General features: G+C 44.9%; 1 protein-coding gene and 1 long non-coding RNA gene across 2 annotated transcripts; both read right to left on the bottom strand.

The window, feature by feature from the left end:
- Nucleotides 1–2,982: 2,982 nt before the first annotated feature.
- LOC149441650 (uncharacterized) lies at nt 2,983–8,398 on the bottom strand. The gene is made up of 6 exons (XM_089657084.1): nt 8,353–8,398; nt 8,160–8,258; nt 7,991–8,062; nt 5,007–5,119; nt 4,098–4,172; nt 2,983–3,162 (listed from the first exon to the last, which is right to left on the bottom strand). The coding sequence occupies exons 1-6, from the start codon at nt 8,396–8,398 to the stop codon at nt 3,142–3,144; spliced, it is 426 nt and encodes a 141-aa protein (XP_089513210.1). The 3' UTR covers nt 2,983–3,141.
- Nucleotides 8,399–8,524: 126 nt separating this feature from the next.
- LOC149441649 (uncharacterized) lies at nt 8,525–8,931 on the bottom strand. Its single transcript, XR_016307315.1, has 3 exons — nt 8,904–8,931; nt 8,750–8,806; nt 8,525–8,652 (listed from the first exon to the last, which is right to left on the bottom strand). It is a non-coding gene; the product is annotated as an uncharacterized LOC149441649 (long non-coding RNA).
- Nucleotides 8,932–21,419: the final 12,488 nt, after the last annotated feature.

The raw sequence follows: 21,419 nt of genomic DNA, 5'->3' as shown, positions 1-21,419 counted from the left end.
GCGAGGAGCCCGAGGAGCCCGAGGCGCCCAAGGAGCCCGAGGCGCCCGACCATGACCTTCCCTCCCCCCCCCGCCTATATTTAAATAAATGTTATTTTGTTCAAAGTGGCTGAACGTGTCTTGCATATTGTCAAATGTGTTTGGGCTAATAATGTGGAGTTGGTCATGTAGGATATCCAACAAAGGTGTTTTAGGTTTAGTGTTGCGGCCAGTAATTCTAAATAGTTAATGTTGATTGCATCATCAGACCCCAGCCCTTCTCAACAAACTGGTGACCAAAGGACTAGCCAATCTAAAACAGCGCTGTCAAGTGCGTAACAATGCTGCACCCTGCACAAACCTTTCCCAGCTAATGGACCACACGCTGTGTTCCGCCAGCCTGGGAGCAATTGTTACTGGGTCAGGTTAATGACGCAATTAACCCTTCACACTGCCAACACCTCCTTTTTGCACAGAGAAAGAGGCAACTTGGCAATATCAGCAATACCACTATGATGGTTGCATAAGCATCGGTATACCACTGTCAACACAGGCAGCGATATACTGAAATTTAAAACACACACAATAGCGCTCTTCAGAGACAGGGGTGCTTATTTTGCATTAAAGAGCATTAAAAAACAGTTCAACACTTCCAGAAAGTAAGCTTTATAACTAAAAGGTCAGGAGGGTGGAAGAAAAATATTTTCAGAAAAAGATGTAGCAGATGAATGGATAGAACAAAGAGAACAGAAGTTTAGAGGGATAAAGTACTTGGCTTTGGGTTAAGCAGATCATGTTTCCCTGCCAAAAGGGGCTTATTTCCCAAAGTTCGTTCCTATGTTAAAAGGGAGATTCTACCATTTTCTCTCAAGTCAGCTTGGCTTAACGTCAAGCATCACAGCCTTTATCTAGGAACTCAGCAGGGTGTCTCCCTGAAGCAGAGAGCCAATTGCCTCATTTGTGTGGGTGTCAGGTGGAGACCCAATCTATGACCAAAAATCACTCATTGATTATATTACGTTCATAACTTAGCCTGGATACATAGAACATTCTATCCACGAGTAGATTAATACGCACAATCTTCTGCTAAACGTCTACATATGAGATACCTTTTTGGATGCTTAAGGAGATATCATTTTCTGCTCTCCTGTATATGACAGCTAGGGTGTGTAATATACCAGGCGACTTGTCTTAAAGTGAGCCATCCCAATATGTGCTCCATGTTTGTGTAATTATTTCCTAGAGACATAAAATTATATGTAAAACTAGATTTGGAAAATGTAAGTCTGTTTTACGATTCCTTGGAATGTCTTTTGAAGCTCAGCAACTGTTCGGTTTATGGCTTTATAACCTCTTCTCAAGCAACAGTCTCCCAGACAGAGGGGCGCCAGCTATTAAGGTTTATAGCCATGATGCCCTCCCAATGAGTTTGCTGCCTGTGATCTCTGTCATCATCCAGACCACATGTCATTCAACAGAGAGAGGGGGGGGGGATATCAGAGGAATCGGATTTGGCAGAGAGAGACAATATGGAGGGGTTTGGATCAAAATGGATGAGCACGTGCCTCTCTGTGGGCACAATTGCTACAGTTAACACTCCAAAAAACAGCACATACTAAATAACATTCAAAGTTGACACTTCCCAAGGAATTGGTGGTTATACTCTTTGGCCTTTCCGCTGTTTTGACCTGGTGGTGTGTCAAAGAGTTCTAGATGTTCCACATCAAACAAGTTCTCTGCCACATGTAGCAGTTGGGCATTGTCTGCTCTCAATTTGGCTGACCCAATTGAGCCAAGGATTCTCAGTGGACTCTGTGGCCAAGGCTAACTTTCACAAAAATGGGGCAAAAAATTATTGCAGCTTGCTTGCAAATTGTTGTCTAGCTTTGCTCTTTATGGGATGCTGATTTTAAAGAAGACTCCTGCATCAAACACTTGCCTCCCCCAGAGACTGACACTGCTGTCCAAATACGTTCTCTGGGCTACTACATTGACACACACTATAGAAGAAGTGTGTCAATAGCCAGGCCACCACGTGCAAAACCAGGCCACGACTTACAAATATTAAGCCTGCCAAGGAAAGCTAGAGACACCTAAAAGTTGTGAGAATAAGAAAAAGGACTTTTGTTGTTTGGACTATCATTCTGCTTGACTTACTAGACCCAGACTAAGTTTGCTTTACACACCGTGTTACATCTCGAGATTGGTTTGGGAGCATAGGATCTTACGCTGCCTGATTCTAGATGTGTGTGCCTATGGAATTTATGTGCCCAGTTGACACTTGTTCCTCACTTCATTCCCTTCCCACCTCCTGTTGACAAAACACTGATATGTGAATTAGCAACAAATTGGATCCAAGTGGTGTGTGTTGAGCAGAAAGTCAATTTGTCCCTCTTCTTTGCTGCGGGACATTGCATGTAAGTGGTCTCATCCATAACTGATAGTCCTTCCCAGAGCAGCTTTCAAGTCATGTGGCTTCTGTGTAATGCCAATCCCAATTATAAATGAGGTGAGGAGTAACATCTTGACAGAGTTGCCCACAGGATCCACCCACACACTATCTACTTGGTTGCACCTCCCCTTTTGCCAGTCTTCACAACTACACTCCACCAAGCTACCTTGAAGTCCCTGGATGGACTGAAGAGCTACTCCAAATGTAAACAATGTAACGTGAATGAAGTGTTCTGTGTAAACTCTTGCGGCATTTCACAAACGGCAGCAAACTAAGATTGGGAGTAGCTGCAGACAGCAAGCAGTCAACTTCAATCTTTATATATCCGAGTTTAGGATTGAAGGAGCTGGTTTACCTCTTTGAAACATGCAATCCTAAAGCTGGACTTGCCAGACTTTGTTTGGACATTAAGAAAAATTCAAGGTAAGCAAGATTGGCCACTGCAGCTGGAGCTAGCCGTGTACTGCAATGCTTTAGGGACATGCAGATCAGCTCCAACTGCAATGAAAAAGATTGCCTACCTGCAAAGGCTAAAGAAGGCCACAACACAGTTCACTGTCAAATATAAATAACATTTATTTATAAAAACATTTTAAAACATTAATACTGCCGAAAATAGGCCACAATGTCTGGCTGGTTCTCGGCTGGCCCCACCTCCAATGCCTGCTCCAGCGTCCCAATGCGCTCACATACCCAGCCCATGAGGCTTCTTATGGCTGGGTGGTTGAACACTGTAGAAAAAGTCAGAAAAATGCATTTGCTGCAATTAAAAAAGGAGACACTTGCTTCCAAACAAACAACAGCATGCAATACCTGTCTAACTTTGTCCATTATCCTGAAAGCACTCTATGCTGTTGTCAACTTATCATTGGAACACAGAGCTTACATCTCTTGCCTGGGAGGATTTCATGGGCCAGGGAGTGAGTTTGGAATCCTTAGGCCTAGATTAGAGTGTTTGCTCACTGACTACAAATATATCTGTGGGCAACAGCAAAAAGGGCAATCTCATCAGTAAAGGCAACAGATGACTTTGCCACACCTATCTCCTCCACAGAGTTCCCAAAGACATCTATCCTAGATTTCTATTAGCTGTAGAGAGGGGAGGGGTGGGGCCCTACACACATGCTCCTCAGCCAGAGCACAGAGCTGAGCAAATTCTGTGAGCCTATTGGAGCCTAGTGGCCCAACTCCCTCCACATAGGTCCAGAGATTCCTATAGAGCTGGCAGTGTGATTAACCAGGTGTGTCCTTGAAGGGAGGCAGTCCATCTCCCAGGAAGCTGGATGTGTCAGCTGCATCTATTTGTAGTGATTCTTTAAGATAGTGGAGAGACCAGAGTGGAACAAACACTAGTTACTTGGGAAGCAGGTTTTGGATCACTGGAGTGTCAGGTTAGTGCTTGACTATTGTGTCATATTCTTTGTTTATTGCCCTTTCTTAATTAGAAAAACACTTTAATGTGTGCCTATGTAGAACAACTCAGCTGTCAGGTCTAAGTGTGAATATTAAGCCCCTATCTGCCTGATGTGTTGTTTAGTGTGAATGTTTTATTTCTTTGTGGGGGGCATCCTATACACAGGATGAGGCCAAACAATTTAGACAAGGGGAAGCTGAAGCCTTCTACATACGTTACATGTGCATATGTGTAAACAGTTCAGAAACTGACCTTCTGGGATGTCGGCCTCTGCATCCAGTGGGGGCTGTAGCTCCCCCATAGCAGGTGGGGCATTGGGAAGTACAACTACATGAAGAGTAACAAAAAAAAGACACAAGAAAAAGTTGCGAGTCCTGACATTTGACAAACACATGGATGTTAAACAGTCACATAGTACAGGCCCCAGGTAGTAAGCCCTAGCCCTACCCAACATATAAAAGTCCTCTTTCGGTTTGGGTTACTAAACTAGATGGCCAGAAGAGCTTAAGGCCATATTCATTTGGCCACTTGTTGGCACCCACACTCCAGCAAGCTGCTCATATCCTACAATGCTAACATACTCTTTGGCTGTCCATTGATGATGTTTCAGATCACCTTAGGACGTAACCCAAAGGTCTTCCTTGCCAGTGGTGTGGTGCCAGCATTCCAATGTTGGAGAGGCTTGCTCTTGACAAGAGGAATTGGCTCACACACATCAGCTTAGCTACGCTTACACTACAGTAATAGTGGAAACACTCATTGGTCAGCCCTTGCAGCCATTCCCACTTTCCTTTCTGGGGTCTACAATAGAGTGACTTACATCATCCCAAAGCAAAGGTCACAGGTCGGCAGCAGACCTGAAGCTTCACAGGAAGACGTCACAAGGTCTAAGTCTTTGACAGTCTAGCTGTAAAAGGGCTTAGTCCATACAATATTCTCCTCCCCTATGCCAAAACACAAATGCCCCCTCGAGTGTTAACACATGCACACTGCAAGGTGGCATTTGTAGCTTGGAACAGATTGGGAATCACAAAAAAAAATAAGTCTGGTGCCAGGCTTACCACCCTTTACCCAACACATCTCATGTGACACCCCCACACATAGACACTGTGTAAAAGCAAATATTGTAAAGTTGATCACATTCACACAAATGGGACATACCTGGGTCCTGGGGCTCAGGGGAACTGGAGGGGAGTTGGCCCTCCTCCAACGACTCCACCTCTTCCTCCTCCTCCTCCATCCATTGCCTCCTGGGGGCTCTGGAGTGCAGGTGACTTGAAAAAAACACAAGCAAAAGAGCTCCACATGTCAGTATAATTCGAGGCTTTGTAAACTTAAGAGTTTACTACAAACACACACACTGTTAAAACCAAGCCTTACATTCTCTCAGACTTGAAGTACAAGGTGCAGACTAACTCCAGCTAAGTTTCGATAGTGTATGACCCTAGGGAGCCATGTATGTCCAAGAAAGTCGAACGTGAAATTCTGGCTCATGAACGTCCAAATAGAAGAGGGTGCACTCATGAAAATGAACAAAGTCCAATCTTTATGTCGGATGTTGTAAGGGGTTGTGGTGTTAACAGCCATTGTGCCCTTAGCTGCAACCTTTTCAAAGGTTGACACAAGGGAAAAGCCTTAACCATTGGATATTCAAAGACACACAACTCAGAACACTTCCCAAACACTAATAGCCGAGAAGCTCCTCAGAGATAGGCTCTCCCACCCATCTGCTAGTGTATTTTGGGGGCACATATCCTGTGTTGGATGGTCATTGTAAATTTTGTCAAAAGGCAAAAGTTTCTTGCCTTCATGCATTCGCAGCATGAAAGCCCCACTGCTTGGAATCCTCCTCAGGCTCTAAAAATACTGACCTGCTGCCAATTATCATCCCATGCTGTGCTAGAGAGCAGAACTTGGTCTCCGAAAGGTATGGATGTGTACAGGCCTACACATATTGAGCTAATAACTGCCTGGCCACTACACTAGAATCCACATTGGAAGCTGTATTCTCAAAACTGCTTGACCATAAGAAAGCAAGCAATATTACTTAAAGTCTTACTAGACCCACAACAGTCAAAGCAGTGTAAATATGCAGTAAATCATCCTTGTTATACTCGCTGTGTAACCTAAGGGGTTAATACTCTGTCTTGTGTAAGAAGGCTGTTTGATCCTGTCTTCTCTGCCCCTCCTCTTGTTGAAATGACCAACTGATACAGACTGAATCCGTAATCACATGCACATGCTCAGTTTGCTGTGCATTGCTATACTTTTTGGGTGTTGGTTTGGGGAGGGTGCATGTGATCAGCACAGGGCCAATCAGCACTGTTCGCATAGAGGGCCAGAAGATTCACACCATCCTAGAGCAGACAGGAAAATACTCAAAGTTTAACAGAGCTCTGCTGAAGTCACAAGACTGCTCTAACTGCTGATGATAAAAGGCATTTAGCTTTTTTTATGGCCTTAAATACTTGCACTGCCATGTTCTGTTTTATTGCGGGAGACCAGACAGAGTGAATTCTGGGTACAGGGAGAGCGGATATAGTCAATGCAGGGTCTGCGTAGACCAGATAGAGTGAATGCGGGCTTCGGGGTTTAGTTACACTCTAAGCCTGACATACATAGATTAAAAGGGAAGTCCAGCCCAAGATTTTTGGACTGTACCTCTCCTGTGGATTACAAAAGTGTAGTTCAGTTGGCACTCCTGTGACACATTTTCAGGGGACAGCTGCATTCTATTCACTGAAGTCACACAGCATGGCCACACTGGATCAAGATCCCGACTTTCAAGTCATGATATACTGCGGACTCCGGAGCAGCAACTGGGTCAGCCTAGCCACGAATAACAAAGAGTTTTAGCCTGCCAGTGCCTCCCCCTCCACAGCACAGTAAGTGCTGGGGGGTTGAGCTGACAGCAAACATGTGATTGCAGATGTCACAGCGTGCCTGAACTCCCAGAAACCCCCACCCCCTCCTGGTGCCTGTGTCCCCTCACCCACCCCCTTCTCATCCTGTAGCAGCCTTTGAAGTTGGGCTGCACAGGATGAGAAGTGTCACTTCTCCCCCCCGCTGCTTGTCACTTCCTCCCATCCTGCAAAGCCCCATGGGAGGAAGGTGACCCCCTGTGGCGGGAGTCACACCTCTCCTGGCCATACAGCCAGGAGAGGGATAGCCTCCCACCGGGGGGTTCCGGAGCAGGGCTGCCGTCCTGTTGCTGCGCGCCCCCCCGGCGGCTCTAGCACGGGTGCGAGGCTTCCCGCACCTGCTGGAGACAAAGAGAGCAAGGCCCGTGTCAAGAGGGCGTGCCTCATTGCCCGGGCAACACAGCGCTGGGCTGGACGTTGCCAGGACAACAGGGAGCCGACGCTGGATTCTCCCGGGTGTTTTGTCTGCTGCGAAGCTGCTGGGAGGTCTGCGCTGAGGCGAGACCCCCGTAGCCACTCTGCATAATACTCTGGGGATACAGGATTATTAGCCGCTGAACACTCTGCTAATACTCGGGGCTCAGGAGGAGTACCCGCTGCTACACTGCCTAATACTGTGAGGCCAGGATTGCACGTGTTGCAGTGTGCTGTAGAAGTGGACCCTCTCCTGTGTGCTGATAAGTGTCGCCCCCTGTTGTAGGCCGCTGTGAGCCAGGAAAACCCCTGCCGGAACTGTGAGTGTTTCTGCCCCTGTTTTCCCCCCTGTATGGAAGGGCTGTGAACTCTCCCTCCTTTCCCTTCCCTGCCTGGATTACAATTTAACAGAGACTCTAAGTTTGCCCTTCTTGGGGCCAAATTACAATATTTTGGGGAGCCATCCCTGCTCTTCCCCTGCCGCGAGAACTTGGACGCTACCTTCATACCCAAATTGAGTGACTATCCTAATTCAAGAAAGCATTGTGTGTTTATCATCTGCTCTGTGCGTTTGGTCCTGCCTACGCTCCATCACAGCAGAGTTACCACCCTTACAACCTAGGGGGGACATATGAAGTATTGGACCAATGCTTCAACCACCTCGGTAAGTTGCAGTAGTGGAAACAAAAACAAGGCAGACTTAGATAAGAAACTACAGTCCGGCCAATATTAAGCAGTCAAATTAGCCTACAGCTATGGTCAGCATGATTGTACAGAAGGTAAATCACCAAACACATTGAAGGTACTTACAGTGGACCTGAGGGGGTGACCACTCCTCCCTCTGCTCTTCCTCCAGCTCACCCTCTTCCAATATGGCTGGAGCTACACAAACAACAAGAAAGAACAAAACCAACACATTGCAAACATCAAATTGACATAATGCACACAGAGAACAGGCAAGCACATCCAAGGCACTTACAGTGAGCTGGAGGTGAGGGGGCCTCCTGCTGTGGACCAAATTCTGGAGGTGGCTGGTGGGCCTCCCCCTCCTCCTCCTCCGGAGAAAACCTTGCTTGAACTACACAAACAAGAAAGGACAACAATAACCCCTTTGAGAGAGCCAAGGACAACAAGGAACACAGAGAACAGACAAGCACATTCAATGAACTCACAGTGTGCCTCAAAAGAGGGATCCTCCTCCTCTCCCTCTTCTGACATGGCTTGTGGTGCTACATAAACAACGAGATAGAACAGAACACATTGCAGACATCAAAGTTACATAATGCACAGAGAGAATAGGCAAGCACATCCAAGGTGGTGGTGATACTTACAGTGAGCTGGAGGTGAGGGAGTCTCCGGCAGCACAGGCGACCGTGGAGACAATGGTGGTGGTGATGGTGGTGGTGGTGGTCGTGGTGGTGGTGGTGGTGCCACCGCCACCTCCTCCTCCACTGTGGGCAACCTTGCTGGTACTACACAAACAAGAAAGAAGAACAACAACAACCCCTTTGAGAGAGCCAAGGACAACAAGGAACACAGAGAACAGACAAGCACATTCAATGCACTTACAGTGAGCCTGAGAGGATGTGCCCTCCTCCTCATCCCCCTCTTCCAACATAGCTGGTGCTACATAAATAACAAGATAGAACACAACAAACACATTACACACATCAAAGTTACATAATGCACACAGAGAACAGCCAATCACATTCAAGGCACTTACATTGGCCCTCCTCTTCACTGTCTTGTTCTACAAAAAGAATAACACAGAATTGGAACATTACTAACCTAAAAACATGGCAGAAGTTTAGTCATTTCTCACAAACCTGTGTGCCAAAGCTGAGGCCACAGGGCTGAATGACAACTGTCCATTTCCTGGTGTCAGGCCACACATACAGGCACAATTGCGTTCGTGTCCCTAATTTGTTGTGTTTTGACTTTGGATGTACATCCACTGGGGCAGACTGCATCATTTTCCACAACTTTGTCCACCGCACTACAGCAGATAGCAAGTCATGGTAGGAGGATGATTTGTTAATCTTGTTGATCATGCATTTGCTATGCAATGACATGATTACAATGTCAATGTGTTAATAATAACGTACTATGCATTGTAGAATATTTCTCATGTTCTGTCATTTTATGGGGCCTCACCAAATGAGATTGGCTGTACATCATGGAGTTGCATTTTAGTTCAAAATATTCAAAAATTTGTATACTCTGCAACTTTCAAACAGCATACATAACATACAAATATTGTAATTTAATGGGTCAAAAGAAGTCCAATTCTGTCAAATGTATAAACAAAATGTTATGACTGCGATTTTGATGGGATATGTTTGTGAACATCTAAGCCATAATATTTTTAGGCAAAAATCCCGCATCACAAACAAACAGCCATTGGGGATCAAATGACACCAAACACAGCTCTATTAGTGATTAACAAAAGGTCCTTGTCACAGTCCCCCTCCAGCCTGCTGTCCCTTCCTCCCCCCTTGCTCTCCTTTCATCATCCCCCCTCTCTTCCCCTTGCAGATTCCTAGGGTCCTGCACAAGCCTACATCAAAAGCTGTTCAGGAGGGGAGGAAACACCCACTGTGGTGTGGGTAGCACCTCTCCTCAGCAAAGTTGCCAAGGAGTCGGCTACCCCGCTTGGCCCGAATGGCACAGGCCGCCGGGGTGTCCCTGCGTGCCCCCCGGTGGGCACAGCGCAGCCACGAGGCTTCCCGCACTCCGAGGCCGCCAGAGACAAAGGCCATGCTCTCTGAGCGCGGCCCCAGTGAGCGGGGCGTGCCTTGTTGCCCCGGCGACCTGATGCTGGGCCGGCCATTGCCAGGAAAACCGGGAAGCGTCCTGCTCTGGCTTAAGAAGACCGGAGCAGGACCCAGTCCACTGTTGGTCCCCGGTATGTCGCCATGAGCAGCTGTTGGGAAGTCTGAGCTGAGGCCAGACCTCCCCAACTCCAAGAACCCGCTGAGTACTCTGCTGATACCTGGGAGGCTAGAGGTGCTTGCTATCCGCTGTGTGCAAGGGTACTCCTGCCTGCTACCTGCTGTGTGCCCGAGGATACTCCTGCCTAAACCGTGAATGCCCCAATCCTCCTGTCTGAACTACCCCCCTGGATCCCCCGATTTTCCCTGCCTGTACTGTCCCGTGGAACTCTCATACATTTTTTGCCTGGATTGCCCCATTGAACCTCCCTATTACTTTTGCAGGAGCTGCCTGCTTGGATTAATACATGCTTGGGCCATTGCTACACAAATTGCCCTATCATGGGCTGAATTACAATTGTTTGGAGCTACTCCCCTCTCCTCCCCCATTTTGGGTACCCGGATGCTAAATTCCTACCCTGATTGAGTGCTTTCCATATAACAATAACGCTTGGTGTGTTTAGCATCCTCCGTGTGTTCTGTCCTGCCTACGCTTCCGTCACAGTTATCATGTCATTTACAAGCAATGTGTGTGGCATTAATGTACAATTGACAGTCAGTGGAGATCAGTGTGGAGATGCCAACAATGGCAAAGTCATGAGGTCCAAGCTTCTAGAGCTTGTGCTTACCTTCCACAATTCGGAGTCTCCGCAGGGGATGCCCCGCCTGTGGTCAGAAAAAGTGGACGGTGGCTGTCCTCCTGTGAGGCTTTTTTGCCAAGCAGACCACCGCCTGGCGCCCATCAGCTGTGGCTAGAACAAGTCAACAAAGACAACATTATTGCCAAACAAATTCAGAATGAATGTAGCAAAACATTTTTCACAATACAAAACTGAAAGTAAACTTTTTAATAACAACTTGACTTACCAGAGATTCGGCGGACAACCTTTTTCAAAAACGCTGGGTTGCGCTGCTTCACATCGCTCCAACTGTGCTGGATTTGCAGCACAGTGGAGCGGTGGTGGAATCTCTGCCACAGCTGATGTTTGATGTGGCGCACGATGGTCTGCTTGGCAAAATTCGAACAGCCACCGTCATACTTGCGTAACAGCAGAACCTGTGGGTGACAAAAAAAGGTCAAGAATTTAAATGTGAGAGGTTTGTGTAATCAAACATACCAAATATCAGACACAAAGCAGGGGATAATTGTCCCAAAAGGCAAGCTAAAACATGAACTATATCTACATGTGTGTGTATACACATACATACGTACATACAGTATAATTGTATTGTACTGTTATTTTCAATGCATTCTCACCTGAGCAATGCATAATTGTTGGTAGAATTGCATAATTGTTGGCAGAATTGCACAATTGTTGCAGCACTTCTAAATTGTGCTCAAATGGTCTTTAAATACGCATTGTGCTCTTGTGTGCCATTCATTGTTAATGGCACCCCAAGTGCTGTTAGCAAACATGCATTTTGCTGCACATTTTGGCATTTAACAAATATGCTAGGCACGCACCTAAATGAGCATTGAAAGAAAACACAACACTCCATGGGCACAAAAGGGCAATTTATGCTTGTTTGGACATTTGAATTCTCATTGTGGTGTATTTTGTAATCCACTTTGTTGGTGCTTTTTGGTCATTAGATATGTTTTGTAAAACGTTGTTTGAAATTTGGATGTGCATGTTTGTCTTGTTTGAGCCTGTATTTTGGATTATTTTGTAACAGCATTTTTGTGTGTGTTCTGGCCACACATGCAAAATGCATGTCATTTTGGCTGGGACATTATTTGGTTAATTTTCACCACAAAGTTGAATGCAGATGTGCAGTTTGCAAAAGTATACGTACAAAACAACACCAAAAATAAAATCAAAAATACACTTTCCACAAATGCAAACACACATGCTTTGACTCCAAAAACGCCTGTTAAAATCACCTGTGGCCAAGTGTGCACTCAAGTGCCTAAGGCAACACAGGTTGTGTTGTAGCCATCTCTGCATTGGGTTTTGTGCTGTTTTTTGTTTCTTATGTATTTTTTGGGCATTACTGTTTTCATTTTTGTTGCTAGGCAGATGTAAAACGGCAAAACGCAGACAACATGAAATACGTTCTTGTCTGCAGTGTTTCCATGTAAGTATTTTGACAAAAACATGACACTTTTGGAGTTCCAAAAAGGCTCTGACCTTTTCCCAAAAAACAAGCCATGTGAAAAAGCACATGTGTAAACATATCCCATAGGAAATCATCTTAAAGCGGAGCTCCATCCAAAAGGGGAAGTTCTGCTTTAAGGACTGCTCCCCCATTCCCCCTTAAGGATTGGCACCCTTGGGTAGCGGGTCCCCAAATTTGACAGGTACACGCTCCTACTTCCGGTACGATCGCCTAGACGTTTAGAAACGGAAGGTGTCCTCCCTCCTTGTAGTCTTTGGGAACATTTGACATGTGACCATTCATGAAGCGCAACTCTACTCGCACATGCACAGTGGGTAGCCGGCTGTGAAGCCGCAAGCTGTCACAGCCGGGTTCCCACAGTGAAGATGCCGTCCTCCTGGAACCCAGGACAGCCGGTGAAAGGAGCTGCGGGGGACACACCACAGGACCAAGGGAAAGCTAAGCGGCTGCTTTTTAAAAGTCAGCAGCTACCGTTTTTGTAGCTGATGACTGTTATTTTTTGATAGGTGGAGTGTAAATCCGCTTTAAATGTACTATACAGCATTTCTGACAAACGCGGCTTAAGATATGGTGTGGCCCTAGGGTCAATGTGTGTTTAGAATACTTCCAAAATGCACATACAAAAACACTACATCCAAATGCATGTTCCATTTCTATAGCATGTTAAACAGAAGAATAACGCACTTACATAATGTTAACATGCGCAAGTAAAAGTAGACAAAATACACATACTTTTATTCTGGCTTCACATACATGCATTGTGGTCTAACACCGCACTCCTGGGCAAATCACATGCAATTTGTGTGCGTTGCAATTAGAGACAAACATTTTGCACACCTCAAATTGCACCGCATCCAGGCCAAAAATGTGCAGGACCCTTTTTCAGGGTATGCACATGGGTGTGAATAGGCATGCGATCCAATTTGGCAAATCGCAATACGCTTTGTGTACCAATTTTGATGTGTTGTTAACTTCACCTAGAAAGCCGCAGCAGGTGGCATGAAGGGGTTGCGGTTGTGATGCGGTGCAGCGCTTGCACAGAAAACACTGCAAATTTCACATCGCATCTGTGTGAAACCAGAATGTGCCAATATGTGGCTTGACAAAGCACAGTGGTCAGTGCAGATTATTTTCAATCCATGTTTTTTACACTTTTCATTCACTGGTTTAACTCAGGTGATCGTTAATCACAATTATCTCCGGAGATCACATGCAGCCCCTCAACCATCTACACATATCTCTGGAAATCTATACAGATCTCCTTGAAAAAAAGTCTCCTCTCTTCTTCGGAAAACAGTTGTCCTCCACCTCATAAACAGGGGGATAGAGAAGACTTCTCCTTGATAACTAAAATCAGATTAATTATCTGTGCTTCATAAACATACACCAATACTGCATATGCATTGTATTGTCAAAGGCATTGCACACTAACGCATTGCACACTAGAAATGTCAAATGCGTTAGTGTGTACAGTGCATGAGTGTAAAATGCTTTAGTGCACACTGCAGTGTACAACGCATTGCACACTGTAATACACTGTACAATGTGATACCGTGTACACCCACACATTGTAGACTGTGATGCACTGTACACTGTCATGCAGGATAGAGCAACGCATTGCACACTGTGATACCGTGTACACCCACACATTGTAGACTGTGATGCACTGTACACTGTCATGCAGAATCCAGCAACGCATTGCACACTGTAATACACTGTAATACCATGTACACCAACACATTGTAGAATATAATGCATTATACGCAGTATACATGTCCAGATATTCAAAGATTAGCCATGAAGGCCTAGCTGGTTACCTATTTGGTGACCGCAGATAGCCGAATAACGCTACACTGCATCCAGGCAGCTCTGGGAGGGCGTCATATGACATCCTGGCAGAACGCACTCTCCGTGATTGCTGTGTCCTAAGGACACAGCTGATCACGTGATATGGTAAAAGCCAATCACAGCGGCTTTTTACCATGTGATCAGCCATGTCCAATGACACGCTGATCACCGGGAAATGCATTTGCCGGGTCTTGGCTGCACTTTCCTCACGCTGTCAGAATGTGTGGAAAGTACTGCCAAGAACCAGCAGTTATCAGAGCAGGGGTCTGCACCGATGATCAGTGCCCTGAGGATCAGTGCCCACCAGTGCCACCCAACAGTTCCGCCCACCTGTGGCCAGCAGTGCCACCCACCAGTGCTGCCTCATTAACGAACATCAGTGTTGCTAAATTACTGGTTTACCAAATGTTATAATATAAACAGACTTTTGTTCATTATGAGCTATTTTGTTGTTCATCGAACAAAAAGTAAAACACACAGCAGCAAGTCAATACCACCCAAAGAAAGCTCTATTTGTGTGAAAAAACTGATCTAAATTTAAGATGGGTACAATGTGGCATGACCGCACAATTGTCATTCAAAGGGTAACAGTGCTGAAAGATGAAAATTGGCCAGGACAGGAAGGGGGTATGAGTACCCAGTAGGCAAGTGGTTAATATAATTGACCCATCAATACCCAGGAGCTAATGTACAGATAAGTAGCATGTGCACCAAGTGAGATTCTGCTAGGCCCCACCCAAAAAAATTGCAATTACCTTTCCCTCACATGTTATTAACATATTTGCAATGGCCATACTTACTTTACATATAAGATCATCTCCTCAGTTGAGAACTGTGCTCTCGCCATGTCCAAATGCCACTAGAGTTCTCAAAATATACAGCACACAGAAAACCTCCAACCACTCCTCAGCCACTTACACTCCCCACAACCACTTCCGGGTGCGCGCGCACGTGATGACGGACTTCCGGGAGGATAGCCGCTCGTGCGCCATGGGGTACACCTGTTTGGCGCTTATTTGTATGCGCATTTTTGTGCCCTATCGCGCATTTTTATGCGCGGCTATGATAGCTTTCGCGAATGTGTGTTTCTTAGTGATTTGTTTATTTAACCTTGGCTAATATATATTGGTTTCCAAAGGCCAAAAATCAACACAGTGTGGACTATTTTATAACTGTAAATCGAATTGTAGAACACCTGTAGCTGCCTGCACAGTGAATGTGACGTATTCATTGGTACATAATACTGTGGTGCAAACTGGATCTTTTTTTTTGTTTTGTTTTTGAAAAAGCCAGTTTGCACCCACTTGCATATTCACACTCTTACAAGCTACATTTGAGCAGATTATATAAGTATACATAGTAACTATTAAGGTTGGTCATATATTGAACATAAAATAAACACAAAAACATCGGTCAAACATTTATTGATCAAATATATCTTCATTTATTTGGTCAGCAGGAACAAGTAGGTACAGTCAATATCTTGGTGAGTCACAAAAAGAATAGCATTGATGTGGCGAAAATAAAACACTCCTGCTCATAAGAGCTTACAATCTAAAGATACTTCTAATGAACTGTGCATGCACAGGTTATAGCAGGAAACAAAGGGGAAGATGAATCAAGTAACATTTTCATGCACATAAGATTTACTTACACAATCACTTAGTATAAAGATCCATTCACAAAAAAAGTCTACACATCAAAATATCAAGAAAACAAAGCATGTGCAAAAAACCCCTCCCACCTCTACAAATCCCCTACACATACATTTGTCAGCAGGTTTGTCAGAAAAATGCATTGGAGTCTAAATAAGCAAACAAAATTAAAACAAGAGCAGATTTTAAACAAAACGATTGACATGTGTGAGGCTTTCAATGCAAAGAGAAAAAACACAATCATTGTGCAATAACACACAAACACACTTTACAAGGCCAAAAATATGCAAACGTTTCCAGCCCACTTCGAAACACAGCCTGAGTGGTGTCTGGGGCAATTCAGCACAAAATCTCTTCTTCCCCCAAACTACTACAAGCAAGGACTTAGTCACAAACCACACGGCCTAGTAACAGGCCAAATCACTCACTACTGCACATCTTTATATAAGCTAGGTTGTATTTGGAGCACGCCAAACAAGGCCCCACACCCAATTAAGCCTACACCCACCACTGAACTTAATTTGGTCAGTGAAAGTGTTTTCACCTGATGACTCCCCTTCCTACCTGCATTAACCCTTGGTATACAGGCCCCACAAATCAGAAAGAAATATACAGTGAAATGTACGTGTGCAGCATACAACAGAACATTGAGCAGGGATGTAAAAGGGAACCCCAATTGGAACCTTTATTGCTACTATGGTCACAACTCCCTCCAGATTCTCGCATGAGTTAAGACAGTCACATGACCACATCTTGTATGCAATACTGAAAATGACAAATCGATTTGACTAGTATGGTGAATTTCCCATCAATTGGCAAAACACTCCAGAAATCAAACATCACCAAACATTACACTCTGGGCAAAGCGGATTTACAAATCATGCGACTTACAGTAAAGTTGACCATTTCAATGCAATTTTCAAGACATCTGACACAGATCTCTATGCAAATTGCCACTAAAGTAGAACATGTACTACTATAGAAATCAGTGTTTGAAACGCACCCATGTGGTCGCTCTAATAGCAGACAATAGGGTGCGACTTTGCAGACGATTTACAACTTGCATGTTGTGCAAATCACATGCCAAGTCCCACTCAATGTGCACGCTATTGTAGCGTTCATATTGTGGTTCAAACTTGGTTGGAGTCGTAAGTAAGAATGGAGTAATGAATACACTACTTTTCATGCAATTTGCTGAGAGATCGGTGTCGGATGTCTTGCAAATTGCACTTGAAATCATCATGTACCCCAACTTTGAAATCATGCAACTTCAATGCAAATCACATGATGTGACTGTGGTGTCAATAACACCACTTAGAAATCTGCTTTAATGTGACCGGGTGGCCCCCAGTAACATTGTTTGCGATTGCCATGCAATTGGCATGACAGGCGACTTGCAAATTGTAGACCAAGTCGCACCCTATTGGCCACTGTAGGCTCTGTTCACATCCAATTGGATTGTGAACTCGTGCAACTTCACTGTAAATTGGGCAATTGCTGCATCGGATTAGATGTGACAGTGGTGTTAGCCCCCAGTAACATTGTGTGCAATTTGCCATGCAAAGGGAAAGCTGCTGGCCATGCCAATCACATGACAAGTCACATCAAGGGTGTGCAATTTCAGGTGCGATTTGTGCATTGACATTGTACCTGATATTGGATATAATGAATGTGAATGTGAGTGTATTAACATACGCCATTTGTTGCAGCGAGAGTTCAAAGGTATTTGAGAATTGTGGCCATTTATTAGCAATTTAACATCTAGACTCAAATAGAAATCGCAATGCTACACACAATTGAAAACACAACTAGTTAGCAATTCTCTAGAAAACACAGTAAAATTGGCAACTTAAACAGTAATTTTCAATTGCATATAGTGGGAACGAAGCAGGTAAATCAACAAAGGAAATAAATCTTTGAAGGCGTGCGGTACCTGCCTGCTGGGATAAGGGTCTGCTATGCATTTGGGGGAAAAATGCACACCAGTATTTGTGACAAGTTTGATGTGTGGATTCACCAACCAAGTCTTTTCTCTCTCGCTCACTCTTCTGTATGTCTCTCTTTATCACTCTTCAGTATGTATCTCTCGCTCACTCTTCTTTGTCTCACTGGCTCGCTCTTCTCTCTCACTCACTCTTCTGAATGTCTCTCTTTATCACTCTTCAGTATGTATCTCTCGCTCACTCTTCTACGTCTCACTGGCTCGCTCTTCTCTCTCGCTCACTCTTCTGAATGTCTTTCTTTATCAGTCTTCAGTATGTATCTCTCGCTCACTCTTCTGAATGTCTCTCTTTATCACTCCTCAGTATGTATCTCTCGCTCACTCTTCTTCGTCTCACTGGCTTGCTCTTCTCTCTCGCTCACTCTTCTGTATGTCTCTCTTTATCACTCTTCAGTATGTATCTCTCGCTCACTCTTCTTTGTCTCACTGGCTCGCTCTTCTCTCTCGCACACTCTTCTGTATGTCTCTCGTTATCACTCTTCAGTATGTATCTCTCGCTCACTCTTCTTCATCTCACTGGCTCGCTCTTCTCTCTCGCTCACTCTTCTGAATGTCTCTCTTTATCACTCCTCAGTATGTATCTCTCGCTCACTCTTCTTCGTCTCACTGGCTCGCTCTTCTCTCTCGCTCACTCTTCTGAATGTCTCTCTTTATCACTCCTCAGTATGTATCTCTCGCTCACTCTTCTACGTCTCACTGGCTCGCTCTTCTCTCTCGCTCACTCTTCTGAATGTCTCTCTTTATCACTCTTCAGTATGTATCTCTCGCTCACTCTTCTACGTCTCACTGGCTCGCTCTTCTCTCTCGCTCTCGCTCACTCTTCTGAATGTCTTTCTTCATCACTCTTCAGTATGTATCTCTCGCTCACTCTTCTGAATGTCTTTCTTTATCACTCTTCAGTATGTATCTCTCGCTCACCCTTCTTCGTCTCACTGGCTCGCTCTTCTCTCTCTCTGTCAGCTCTTTGCTTGCCAAATCCTTCACAAAAGTGGATGGAGTGTAAACCATCATTATCAAATCTATTAGTGGTCCCGGCCCTTATCTTATCCCATTGTATGACATTCACATAAGGTGCAGCTTTGAAGGTGTTTCAACAGACAAGGCCTCATTCTAATTCACATTTTAGGGATCATTTAGACAGAAAGCAAAGATGTTGCCAGAACATCTATTTGAAGACAGGCACACACGGAGATCATGCTACTTCCTTGCCGTGGTTGGGATTCAAACCGACAACCCTAGAGTTGTGAGGCAGTAGTGCTAAGCACTAATCCACGCAGCTACATTGCTAATCCAGCCTGTATTTCTGTGTTGTGAAGGGGGTCCCTGGGCAAGGTCAGTGTAACTAGCCAGATATCTCCAATGTGACACAAATGTTGTGCTATGTTGCCAATTCACATGTATGTTGGTTCTATGTATCCCAATACAAAGGATTGCAATGCTAATACAGGTGTACCTCGGTTTACCAACGCCTCAGGGAACGTCATATGTGGGGTACAAATGCCAAACCATTTCAGTTCATTGTTCTGTTTACAAATGTTTGAATAATGTGGTATGGGCATGTGGCCTGGTATGGTTCAGGAGGGGGGGGAGGCGCTCGCTCGTCCCCCCCCTTTCCTGACCTGCTGGGCTGCATGCTCGGATAAGTATGTGTTATGGATTTTGAGGGGTACCCCATGCTGTTTTTTATTTAATTTCAGCGTGGAGTTACCCCTTAACATCCATACGAGACCCAAAGGGCTTAGTATGGATGAGAGTGGGGACCCCACGCCGGTTATTTAAAAAACTGTTTATAAATCACTGCAATACTTTGACATTCAACTGTCAGTGGAGAACTCCATCGACAGCTGAAACATAAACGCTGCTGGTTTTCACTACTAAAACGCCGCATGAGTTGATAACATAACTCATGCGGGATTGTAGGAGCGACAGCCATGTGTTAATGTTTCAGCTGTCAGCGGGGTTTCCCACTGACAGCTGAATGTAAAATAATTTCCTTTATAGCATAAATAATAAAAAAAAAGCGTGGGGTCCCCCCTCCCATCTGTACCAAGCCCTTCGGATCTGGTATGGATATTAAGGGGGAACTCCACGCTGAAATTTAAAAAAAAAACAGCGTGGGTCCCCCTCAATATCCATACCAGACCCTTATCCAAGCATGCAGCACGGCAGGTCAGGAAAGGGGGGGGACGAGCGAGCGCCCCCCCCTCCTGAACCATACCCCCCAAAGCACCTTGTCCCCATGTTGATGAGGACAAGGGCCTCTTCCCCACAACCCTGGCCGGTGGTTGTGGGGGTCTGCGGGCGGGGGGCTTATCAGAATCTGGAAGCCCCCTTTAACAAGGGGGCCCCCAGATCCCGGCCCCCCCACACGTGAATGATTCTGTGGTACATGGTCCCGCAGACTCATTCACAAAAAAACTAAGTGTGGTGTAAAAAAAAACACAGTACAGGGTCTTTGACAAGTCCTTTATTAAAACAATGTCCCCGGAAGTAGATCCAACATCAATCGCGGCGGCGGCAGGGACCCGAAAAAAAAAAAAAAAAAAAAAAAGTTCCGCTCCCGTCCGAGGCTTCCAGCCTTGTGAAGAAAAGCCTAGCTGACATTTCTTATATAGGTATGGGGCGGGGCCAGCTGGGAACAGCAAGCATGTGACATGGGGCGGGTCACTCGGATGATGTCCCCGGCTGGCCCAGCCCCATACCTATATAAGAAATGTCAGCTAGCTTTTTCTTCACAAGGCTGGAAGCCTCGGACGGGAGCGGAACTTTTTTTTTTTTCTTTTTTCGGGACCCTGCCGCCGCCGCGATTGATGTTGGATCTACTTCGGGGGACATTGTTTTAATAAAGGACTTGTCAAAGACCCTGTACTGTGTTTTTTTTACACCACACTTAGTTTTTTTGAGAATGATTCTGCGGGACCATGTACCGCAGACTCCTTCACGTAGGGGGGGGCGGGATCTGGGGGCCCCCTTGTTAAAGGGGGCTTCCAGATTCTGATAAGACCCCCACAACCACCAGCCAGGGTTGTGGGGAAGAGGCCCTTGTCCTCATCAACATTACATGTTTTTGGTTAAAAAAATCCCAATAAGTGTATAATAATTGCTTTGTGTGAAAGGTATAGCATTTACAAAATATGGTATAGATATTGGAATTTACGCCATTTTTTGCTATACAGTGCTAGTTTAACTGACAATTGTGCGGTCATGCTATACTATACATAAATTCAATTTATGTCCTTTTTTCACGCAAATAGAGCTTTCTTTTGGTGGTATTTGATCACTTCTGGGCGCTATAAACAAAAAAAGACCACAATTTTGGAAAAAAAGCCCCAATATTTTCTCATTTCTGTCATAAAAAAAATATCCAAAAAAATACTAATTTCATCATAAATTAAGGCCAAATTATATTTTGCTGCATGTCATTGGTAAAAATAAATCCCAATAATTTCATATTAATTGGTTTGTATGTTTAGATACTGGAATTTACATAGATTTTACTTTCTGACTGCCCATCACATTTCTTGAGGTGCTAAAATACCATGGCAGTACAAATACCCCCAAATGACCCATTTTTGGAAAGTAGACACCCTAAGCTATCTGCTGAGAGACATGTTGAATGCATGGAAGATTTCTTTTCTTCCACAAGTTTTTGGAAAATGACAACAATTTTTTTTTTAACATAA

Source organism: Staurois parvus, unplaced genomic scaffold (assembly GCF_062004578.1).
Source record: "Staurois parvus isolate SC_StPar_1 unplaced genomic scaffold, SC_StPar_1.0 ptg000962l, whole genome shotgun sequence".
Lineage (NCBI taxonomy): Eukaryota > Metazoa > Chordata > Amphibia > Anura > Ranidae > Staurois > Staurois parvus.
The sequence above is the reverse complement of the archived record's forward strand: the minus strand, read 5'-3'. Positions and strand labels throughout refer to the sequence as shown.

Bases quoted from the DNA above. Each gene is read 5' to 3' on its own strand.
- LOC149441650 (XM_089657084.1), bottom strand. From the start codon at position 8,398: ATGTCAGAAGAGGGAGAGGAGGAGGATCCCTCTTTTGAGGCACACT. The intron at 8,063-8,159 runs GTAAGTGCCTTG...TTGTTTGTGTAG, and splicing joins CCCCTCACCTCCAGCTCACT to CTCCAGCCATATTGGAAGAG. The intron at 4,173-5,006 runs GTATGTCCCATT...CTCTTCATGTAG, and splicing joins CCCTGAGCCCCAGGACCCAG to TTGTACTTCCCAATGCCCCA.